Below are 11,236 nucleotides of genomic sequence, written 5' to 3'. Positions count from 1 at the left end.
TCCCACTTCCTCCCCATAGTTACCTCTTCCCAGTGTCCATCCCTCCATGGACTCCTGCCTCCTCAGCTGTCTCCCTGTGCATAGGCAGCCCTTCTTTCTCAATGATTGTTCTCTCCAAGGAGTGTATCTACTTGAGGTAAATGTTCATTCAACTCATATAAGAGAAGTGTTTTTAAGAAGTTAAATTCTTCATCTCTAATCTGCTTAAGTCTACCAGTGGTGTCCAGTAGAATTTATTGTACTGTCTAATGCAGTATCCACTAGCACACACAGCTGAAATGTGACTAGTGTTAGTGAGAAACCAAATTTTAAAATTTGTACATTTTTTAATTCAAATATAGCTAGCTCTAGCATAGGTCTAATGCATGAGATAGACAACCCCCCCCCCCCCCCCACACACACACAGAGTCCATATGTTATCCATCTTGGAGTCTTCAAAGTCAAGGTATGTGTCTCAGTTGTAATAGTCCCTGTGGTGGTTAAGGTTATGTGTCAGCTTGGGTAGACCATGATTCTGAGTATTTGGCAGATTATGTAATCATCTTCCATTTTGTAATCTGATGTGTGTAAGCAATCAATGGAAAGGGAAATTTCCTTGGGGGTGTGGCCTACAGTGATACATATGGATGTTCTTGAAAAGTTTGCTCTCCCTCAAGCCCACATTTGACTTGGCATCCTCTCACCTCCAGTTCTTGGAATGTGAGCCAGCCACCTGCTGCCTGACCTGCTCTGGTGGTGTAGTGCCTAACGCATTTGACTGCTAACCAGAAGGCTGGCAGTTCAAACCCACTGGCCACTCCTTGGAAGGAAGATGGGGCAGTCTACTGCCATAGTGATACTGCCTTAGAAACCCAAAGAGAGGTCACTGTGAGTTGAAATCAACTCGACAGCATGTTATAACAACAACAACAACAGTAGCACTGAGTCAGGAGAAGGAGATGCCTCCAGCCTGATGCCTGACCTACAAATTTGAGACTTTGGGAATTATTTCCTTAAAATAAATCTCTGTGTATTTATGCAGGAGCTCTAGTGGCATAGTGGTTAAAGTACTCAGCTGCTAACCAGAGGGTCAGTGGTTTGAAACCACCAGAAGCTTTTCAAGGGAAAAATGTGTCAGTCTGCTTTTATAAAGATTTATAGCCTTAGAAACCATGCAGGGCAAATAATAGTGAATGTGCCATGCACTGCTAAAAGAATGAACAAATCTGTCTAAGAGAATGTGCAGCCAGAATGTTCTTTAAAGCAAGAATAGCCAGACTTTGTCTCTCACACTTTGATCATATAATCAGAAGGGACCAATCCCTGGAGAAGGATATATCATGCTTGGTAAAGTAGAAGGTAAGTGACAAAAGGAAGACTGTCAATGAGGTAGATTGACACAGTGGCTGTGACAGTGGGCTCAAGCATGGCAATGATTGTGAGGATGGTGCAGGACTGGGCAGTGTTTCATTCTGTTGTACTTAGAGTAACTGTGAGTCAGAACTGACTTGAAGGCACCTAACAACAACAACATCAGGGTCGTTATGAGTCAGAATTGACTTGATGGCAACCGGTTGGTTTTAGATCTATATTTATATGTATATAGGCAGTCCCTATATTAGAAGTGCCTATATTAGTCTCTGTATATGGAAGATCCATTGCTAAGTGTGTCTTTAAGTCAAATTTGTAGGTAAGCAGGAACAAATCCATATAGTTCTTATTTAGCCTTACTTTAGTGTTGGTTGGTTAGTGTAAGAAAGGGGCTCTGGTGGCTCAATGGGTAAAGCATTTGGCTGCTAACACAAAGGTCAGAAGTTCAAACCCACCAGCCACTCCATGGGAGAGAGGTGAGGCAGTCTACTTCTGTAAAGATTTATAGTCTTGGAAACCCTGTGGGACAATTCTGTTCTGTCCTAAAGGGTAGTTATAAGTCTCCTACAAGGTGGCTATGAGTTGTGATTGATTCAATAGCAGTGGTTTAGTGTAAGAAACAGCTTGAAGCCTTTTCTATGATTTAAAAGCTACATGTGCAGCTGGTGAAGGTGATCGTGATGAGGAATTTGTTGCAAGTAGAAGTTGGCTTCCACCACTCATCTCTCAGTTTGTAGTATTGTGGTGGCTTGTGTGGTGCTGTGAGGCTGGAGGATATGCCACTGATATTTCAAATACCAGCAGGGTCACCCAAGGTGGGCAGGTTTCAGTGGAAATTCCAGATGAAGACAGTCTGGGAAGAAGAATGGATCATTCATTATAAATTTATTATTATAAATAGCAGTGAAACACTGTCTGATATATTACTAGAAAACTTTATGAATACCCCTGAAACATGGTCTGATACAGTCCTGAGAGATGACCCCTCAGATGGTCTGTTCAACAACCAGCTCCCGGCCTTGGAAGAGGGGAAGAGCTTCCTCCTCAAAGTAGACTGAATCTTAATAACGTGCATGGAGTAAAGCTTTTGGGACCTCCATTTGCTGATGGGGCATGACACAAAATGGGAAGAAACAGCTGAAACATCCATTAATAATTGAAACGTGGAATGCACGAAGTATGAATCTAGGAAAATTGGAGGTTGTCAAAAAGGAGATGGAATACATAAAAATCAGTATTCTCGGCATTAGTGAGCTGAAATGGACTGGTATTGGCTATTTTGAATAAGATATCATGTGATGTACTGTGCCAGGAATGACAAATTGAAGAGGAATGACATATTCATCATCACAAAGAGTGTTTCAAGATCTATTCTGAAGTACAGTGCTGTCAGTAATAGGATAATATCCATACACCAACAAAGAAGATCAGTTAATACTACTATTATTTAAATTTATGCATCACCACTGAAACCAAAGATGAAGAAATTAGAGATACTTATCCAGTTCTACAGTCTGAAATTGACAAAACACAAAATCAAGTTGTATTGATGATTACTGGTGTTTGGAACATGAAAGCTGGAAACAAAGAAGAATTATCAGTAGTTAGAAAATATGGCCTTGGAAATCATATGATAGAATTTTGCAAGACCAAATACCTACTCACTGCAGATGCCTTTCCTCAACAACATAAATGGCAGCTATACATGTGGACCTCACCAGATGGAATACACAGAAATCAGATTGAGTACATCTATGGAAAGAGGCAATGGAGAAGCTCAGTATCATCAGTCAGAACAAGGCCAGGAGCTGATTGTAGAACAGACCATCAGTTACTCATATGCAAGTTCAAGTTGAAGCTGAAGAAAATTAAAACAAGTCCAGAACAACCAAAATATGGCCTTGATTACATCCACCTGAATTCAGAGATCATTGAACAATAGATTTGATGCATTGAACACCAATGACCCAAAACTGGACGAGTTGTTGGTTGACATCAAGGACATCATACAAGAAGAGAGCAAACAGTCATTAAAAAGGAAAGAAAGATAAAGAACAACCAATAAGAATAAGCTCTGATTTCTCAGCAGAAACCATGCAAGTGAGGAGGCAAAGGCGTAAAAAACCCTGAAAGAGAAAAATTTCCAACCAAGAATTACATACCTAGCAAAATTGTCCCTCAAATATGATGGTGAAATTAGGAGATTTCCAGAAAACCTGAAAGAGAAAAATTTCCAACCAAGAATTACATACCTAGCAAAATTGTCCCTCAAATATGATGGTGAAATTAGGAGATTTCCAGATAAGCAGAAGTTAATGGAATTTGTTAAACCAGACCAACCTTACAAGAGATACTAAAGGGAGTCCTTTAAACAGAGAATCAATAATAGCAAACCACAACTGACCATTAATACCCACGATGACATCACCCAGAAACCAACACAGTTATGGATGTATCCAAAGTAAAATAAGCTTTCAAGATTGTAAACAGGGAACCAGAGATATCAATTGGCAAATGAGGACAACTACAAACCAAAAAGAGGGAAAAGATAGTGTCATTACAGAACTTTTAAATCATGAGGAAGTCAAGAGAGTTAGTTGCAAGATAGAATGGATTATTCTAAACTTGAGGAGAAAATTATAAATCAAAGGGTAACCTCAAAGAAAGATGATAAACCTTCACATCACAGTAAAAAAGAAGACAAGCACAAATATTTAGCAAATACTAAAACAATAGCAACAAAGGAAATGATAACATGATTCATAAATACAGTGAACTCAGCACAGAAGATTATATGGAACAAAGAAACCAGGAACACCAAGAAAAAATGCATAACAGAGTGACAGCAACCAGTTCATACTTGTCAATAATAACACTGACTGTCAATGGATTAAATACGCTGTCTACAATAGACACACCTTAGAGACAAAGGCAAAAATAGACTAAAAATCAAAGGTTGGAAAAAGATTTATCAAGCAAATGGCAACCAAAAAAGAGCAGATGTGGCAATATTAATTTCTGATCAAATTGACTTTAAGACAAAAACCACCATACGAGACAAAGAAGGACATTATATAATGATTAAACCATCAATTGAACAAGAAGATATAACCATAATATATATCTATGGACCCAATGAAAGAGCCCCAAAATACATAAATCAGACTTTAACAGAATTAAAAAGGCAAGTAGATGACTGCACAATCATAGTAGGAGACTTTAATACACCACTTTCAACAAAAGATAGAACAACTGGAAAGAAACTCAACAAAGATGCAGAAGAGCTAAACAATACAATCCACCAACTTGACCTTATTGACAGAGCACCTTATTGACAGAGCACTTCACCCAACAATAGCACAATATGCATTCTTTCCAGAGCACATGGAACATTCTCCATGATAGATGATATGTTAGGCCATAAAGCAAGCCTTAATAAATTTAAAAACATTGAAATACTGCAAAGATCTTCTCAGATCACAATGCTATCAAATTAGAAATCAACAATAGGAAGAGCAATGGAAAAAGAGCAAAAGAGCAAACACATGGAAACTGAACAGCACTCTCCTTGAAAACGACTGGGTAAGAGAAGAAATAAAAATGAAATTAAAAAATTCCTTGAGTCAAATAAGAATTAAAACACAACATACCAAAATCTTTGGTACACAGCAAAAGCAGTGACCAGAGACCAATTTATAGCAATAAATGCACACATCAAAAAAGAAGAAAGAGCCAAAATCAACACTTTAAACCAGTATCTCCAACAATTAGAAAAAGAACAGCAAGAAAAGCTTACAGTCACCAGAAGAAAGGAAATATTAAAGATTTGAGCAGAAATCAATGAAACAAAAAATGGAAAGACAATAGAAAAAAATCAACAAGACTAGAAGTTGTTTTTTTTTTAAAGATTAACAAAATTGACAAACAACTGGCAAATTTAACAAAGGAAAAGAAGGAGAGAATACAGATAACATGAATAAGAAATTAAATGGGCGACATGACAACAGAACCAACTGAAATAAAAAGGATAATATCAGGTTACTATGAAGAACTGTACTCCAACAAATTTGAAAATCTGGAAGAAATAGATTTCTAGAAACACACTACTTACCTAAACTAACACAAACTGAGTTAGAAAAGGTGAACAGACCCATTATAAAAGAAGAAATTGAACAGGTCATAAAAAAATTACCAACAAAAAAAAGTCCTCGCCTAAATGGTTTCACTAGGAAATTCTACCAAACATTAAGAGAAAAATTGACACCAATCCTATTCAGACTATTCTAAAACATAGAAAAGGATGGAATCCTCCTAGATTCATTTTATGAAGCAAGCATAACCTTGATACCAAAACCAGGCAAAGATATCACTAAAAAGGAAGGCTACAGACAAGCATCCCTCATGAATATAGATGCAAAAATCTTCAACAAAATCCTAGCCAATAGACTCCAACAGTATATCCAAAAAATAATTCATTAGGACCAAGTGGGGTTCATATTAGGTATGCAAGGATGATTCAACATTAGAAAAACAGTCAATATCATCTACCACATAAATGAAACTGTGGTACATAGTGTGGCTTTTGTAGCCATAAGTCTTTGTAAACTCCGTGGTGGAATTTGCCATGAGCAAGTGAGTAGCTCCTGATTGTTAAAGTGGTCCACCTAGGGTATTTCTGTTGGGAGCAGCAGGAAGTAATTTAATGGGAAGTTTGCTCTCTCTCAGGTGTATAGAATTCTGATGTTGGGATCGGTTAGTTTGGCCACTCTGCCAGGTTCAAAAGGAGCCCTCCTAGAGGTGGAGTCCCTCTAACTGCTGGCTGAGAAAGACGTGCTGCTGAGAGCAACGCACTCCTAAGAGATGTGAGAGACATGCTGCTGAGAGACGCAAGAGACATACGTATCTGAGAGAGACGCAAGAGACATACATTGCTGAGAGAGAGAGAGAGAGACGGGAGAAACACATGCTGCTGAGGGAGCAATGTGCTACTGAGACTGCCTGCTGCAAGAGACTGAGTGCATTTCTGAACTTGAATTGTAGTCTGTTGCTTCCCTAATAAACCCCATAATCTGTGAGTTCTATGTGGACACTGCAGTGCATTATCGAACCCAGCAGAGGTGGTGGGTGCTGCGAGAGGAATGGTTGGTGAAGGATTGGTGAAAGGGCTGGAGGGAGGCAGCATGTCTGGCCTCGCAGGAATAGACCTTGGGCAACTAATGGTAATTCTGTCTTCCTCTTGTGGGGTTAGAGGAGTTCAGAAGATGGTGCCTTCCTGCCCCTTTGGGAAAAAACAAAATGAAAAGAACCACATGATCATAGCAATCAATGCAGAAAAGACGTTTGATAAAATCCAACACCCATTCCTGACCAAAACTCTCAGCAAAATAGGAATAGAAGGGAAATTCCTCAACATAGTAAAGGGCATCTATGCAAAACCTACAGTCAACATTATTCTCAATGGAGAGAGACTGAAACCATTCCCTTTGTGAACAGGAACCAGACAAGGATGCCTTCTATCACCACTTTTATTCAACATTGTATTGGAAATCCTAGCCAGGGCAATAAGGCAAGAAAGGGAAATCAAAGGCATCCAAATTGGTAAGGAAGAAGTCAAACTATCCCTATTTGCTTATGCTATGATCCTATACCTAGAAAACCCAAGAGACTCAGTAAAAAAATCCACTGTAACTAATTGAGAGATTTAGCATCATGGCACAATACAAGATCAACATCCAAAAATCAGTTAGAGTCCTCTACACCAGCAAAGAGATTGCTGAAAAAGAAATAAGGAAATCAATACCATTTCCAGTAAACCCTACTCACTGCCATTGAGTCGGATCGAACTCATAGTAACCCCTCCTTAGGTTTCCGAGGTGGTATCACTAGGGAAGTAGATTGCCCAACCTTCCTTCCAAGGAGTGGCTGGTGGGTTTGAACTGCCAGCCTTCTGGATAGCAGTCAAAAAGATAAAATACTTGGGACACAAAAGACCTGTACAAGTAAAACTACAAAAGACTGCTTCAAGAAACCATAAGAGATCAACATAAATGGAAGAATATAACATGCTCATGGATGGGAAGATGAAACATTGTGAAAATGTCAACTCTTCTCAAACCAATCTATACATTCAGTGCAATCCCAGTCCAGACCCCATCAACATTCTTTAAGGATATGGAAAAAACAGTCACTAACTTTATATGGAAAGGAAAGAGACCTCGGATAAGCAAAGGTTTATTGAAGAAGAAGAACAAAGCAAGAGATTTCATATTCCCAGATTTTAAAACCTACTATACAGCTCCCCTTCCACTTCCTCCCCATATTTACCTCTTTCCTGTGTTCTTCCCTCCCATGCACTCCTGCCCTCCGAGCTGTCTCCCTGTATATACACAGCCCTTCTATTCTCCCATGATTGATATCCCCAAGCACTGTATCTACGTATTGTAAATGTTCAGCTTATATGCCTGTTTTGTTTCGCTGGAAGCCAGAGGAGCAGGTTTGATTCCAGACCTGAAGGACAGCTAGGGGCCATAGTCTCAGCAGATTGATCAGCTCCTATCAGACCAGCAAACCTGGTCCTTCTTTTTAATAAATGATTTTGAATTTTGTTTCACATTGTTCTCCCACTCTATCCAAGATCTCCTACTGAGAGGTATAGAGACTATCTTCTCTTTGTTATATTTTAAATTTGATTGATAATGAATGTATTATTTGGTCATAAAAGAAAATAAGTTGAAACTATATTCTCAATTTTTTTGGTGAAATATCTGTATTTTGCCACTAATTCAGTCTTGTTTCTGTAATAAGTACAATTTGGTATGGTTTTAATCAGGAACAAACAGTATATTTCAACTTCAGTTATTTGGAATAACTAGATGATATGAGATAAATTTCATTTTTGGTTAACCAGAATGTTAATTAGAAACAGTTGGTTTCAAAATGTTTGTGAGTTTTGAAAAAATTTTTAAGTTCTTTTTCTTGTCATAACAGATATATTGAAGTTACTAGAATCTGTTTTATTTTTCAGAATTTTTTAGGATAAATATGAGCATCATTCTTCTTATTAGCTTGCAGAAAATATAATAAACTAGATTTAAATACATATTGACCTTACAGTATATTCTAGAAGATGCTCTTTTTAAAATCTAAAACCAACAACCAAGTACACTTGGTCCTAATACAAGCTTTTTGTGTGTGCAAGCAATACTTCTAAGAGGTTCTGGATGAAAGGGTGGAGAAATTTCTGGTTAAATCTAAATTATGGTTCTGACAATCCTGTGAATCAAACTTTTTGGACAAGTATATATGGTAATTTTACATTTTTAATGTATAACTCCCTATTTTTTCATAGGAATTTATTATTGTCACTTTTGGTGTTTCTAGGATTTGGAGTGGATCAGTTACGAGATGACAATCTAGAAACTTACTGGCAATCAGATGGTTCCCAGCCTCATTTAGTGAACATCCAGTTCAGGTAATATATTTTTGCATTTTTCAATTTTGAGTGGAGGTAATGAGTAAACAAAGAAATCTATTTTATTACATAAAATTTGAAGAAATGTAGAAATCACAGTGAACACTCACTGCTTTTTTTTTTTTTTTAATTAGAGATTATCTTTCTGCTCAACTCCATTGTAAGCAAGGTCACTCTCTCTTGTCCTATATGCACTTCCTATGATGATTATGATTCTTTTTACACTTTTTACACAGTGTCTTCTCAAATACACTTTTAAGTATGATTTATTTTCAGAAGATGTATTTGCTTCCTAGGGCTGTAAAGTACCACAGACTAAGTGGCTTAAAACATATTTATTCTCTCAGCTCTGGAGGCTAGACGTCTGAAGTCGGGGTATTGGCAAGGGGTATGTTTTCTCTGAAGCCTGTAGGGGAGAAATCTTTCCTTGCTGCTTCTAGCTTTTGCTGGTTCCAGATGTTCTTTAGCATATGGCAGTATAACTCTGTTTTCTGCCTCCGTCCTCATTTGGCTGTCTTCCCTCTGTGTCTGTCTGTCTTTTTTCTTATAAGAACACCAGTCATATTAGATCAAGGGCCCATCCTAATCCAGTATGACCTCAACTTAATGATGTCTGTAACAGCCCTATATTCAAATAAAGTCACATTGGAGGTTCTGGGAAGGACATGAATTTTGAGGGGACACTGTTCAACACAGTACAGAAGGTAATTTCAGAAAAATATGTTTTACTTATGGATCAGTGCTACACCTTAGTGCATTGTGTTGAGTATATTTGGAGTGATGATGACAGCTATAGACTGTTCATGTAACTTCACAAATTTGTGCCTCCGTTTGGAAAAAAAAATGATTTTAACTTAGAACTTCTAAGGATGTTTTCAGTTTTGAAAATTCTTGTTATTTTTTTGGGAAAGGGCAACAGTCATATGTTGGTCAATTGCTTTGAATTTACTGAAGTAGATGGAAACCAGTTAACTTGTTCCATTTATGTGCTCTATTTTAACATTCTACTGTATTTTTAGTTGCTTGTTTTTATTATCCTTGGGTATAAATTGGCAAGCTTTTTTTCTTCCCTCATATTGTGATTTGGGTGAAAGTTTACAAAGCAAATTCATTTTCTAACAATTCATACACATTTTTTTTTTTTTATGACATTGATTGCAGTCCCCATATGTAACAGCTCTCTTCCCACTTCTGCCCTGTGGTTACCTTTTCTGTGTCCTCCTTTCCTGTGCATTTCTGCCCTCTAAGCTATCTTCCTATACAAATACTGCCCTTCTGATCTCCCACCATTGATTGTTCTAAGGAATGTACCTACCTGGTAAAAATGTTCACTTTATATGCCTGTCTGTTGTTTGGCTGGAAGCTACAAGAGTGAGTTTAGTTCCAGGTTTGAAGAGTGACTAGGGACCATAGTCTCAGGGTTTTCACCAGTCTTTATCAGACCAGTAAGTCTGGTCTTTTTTATTATTTTGAGTTTTGTTCCACATTTTTCTCCTACTGTATCCAGGATCTCCTGCACTGATCCCTTTCCAAGTGGTTGACAGTGGTAGCCAGGCATCATCTTGTTCTTCTGGTCTCATGGTCATGTAGGCTGAGATTCTCATGGTCCACTAGTTCATTAGACTAATTGTTTCCGTGCATCTTTGCTCTTCATTCTTCTTTGCTTCAGACAAGAAGAGACCCAATGTTGCATGTAGACGGCCACTTACAAGCTTTTACGACTCCAGTTGCTACCCACCAAAGTAGGATGTAGAACAATGTTTTTGTGTAGTATGTTATGCCAGTTGAGCTCAATGTCCCCCATGACCATAGTCCCAAACCCACAGGTCCAACAACTCGCTCCCTCAGGGTGTTTGGCTATGCCTAAGAAGTTATCGTAACTTTGCCCCCTATTAGTTCTATTTGTATGGACATTTTGTAACACATACAAATACATATGTAGAAATATCGTCTGCCAGACTTACGTGTGGTCATGGGTTTATTCTGTCTTGCCTAGCCATACCTTATCATTCAACCTGTCTACCTATGTATTTACCTGTAGATTAATGTTTATTACTGATAATGCAGTATTGTATATATAAAGTGTTTATATTTATTGTCTGTACTTCTGTACCTTTTTTTTCCTTATTGTGTTGGTCACTCAGAACACAAAGGTATTTTGCCTTTTCTTTCACCCAAATCAAATACTTACCTCTTACCTATCTAGCAATTCCTTTACCTCATCCCTTTGCTATTAGTGTTGGGGTGAAATGGTATCTCATTATTGTTCTGATTTTCATCTCTCTAATGGCTAATTAGAGTGTTTAGTGCAGATCAGTGAGTGAATCAGACAACCATATGATCTACTATGCTGGGAATGACAGTTTGAAAAGGAATGGCGTGGCATTCATCATCACAAAGGATGTTTCAAGATCT

At 37.9% G+C, this 11,236-nt stretch overlaps 1 protein-coding gene across 1 annotated transcript in view; it reads left to right on the top strand.

The window, feature by feature from the left end:
- ANAPC10 (anaphase promoting complex subunit 10) overlaps positions 1–11,236 on the top strand; it is a 141,290-nt gene that overhangs the window by 30,456 nt on the left and 99,598 nt on the right. Inside the window, exon 2 of the mRNA XM_007944101.2 lies at positions 8,731–8,821. Within this exon, the coding sequence (XP_007942292.2) occupies positions 8,731–8,821 (91 nt within the window). The remainder of the gene's footprint in view (positions 1–8,730; positions 8,822–11,236) is intronic.

The sequence above is a fragment of the Orycteropus afer genome, unplaced genomic scaffold, assembly GCF_000298275.1.
Source record: "Orycteropus afer afer isolate SDZICR_OR568_19922 unplaced genomic scaffold, OryAfe1.0 scaffold00120, whole genome shotgun sequence".
Lineage (NCBI taxonomy): Eukaryota > Metazoa > Chordata > Mammalia > Tubulidentata > Orycteropodidae > Orycteropus > Orycteropus afer.
Note: the sequence above shows the minus strand (reverse complement) of the source record. Positions and strands in the feature narration are given on the sequence as shown.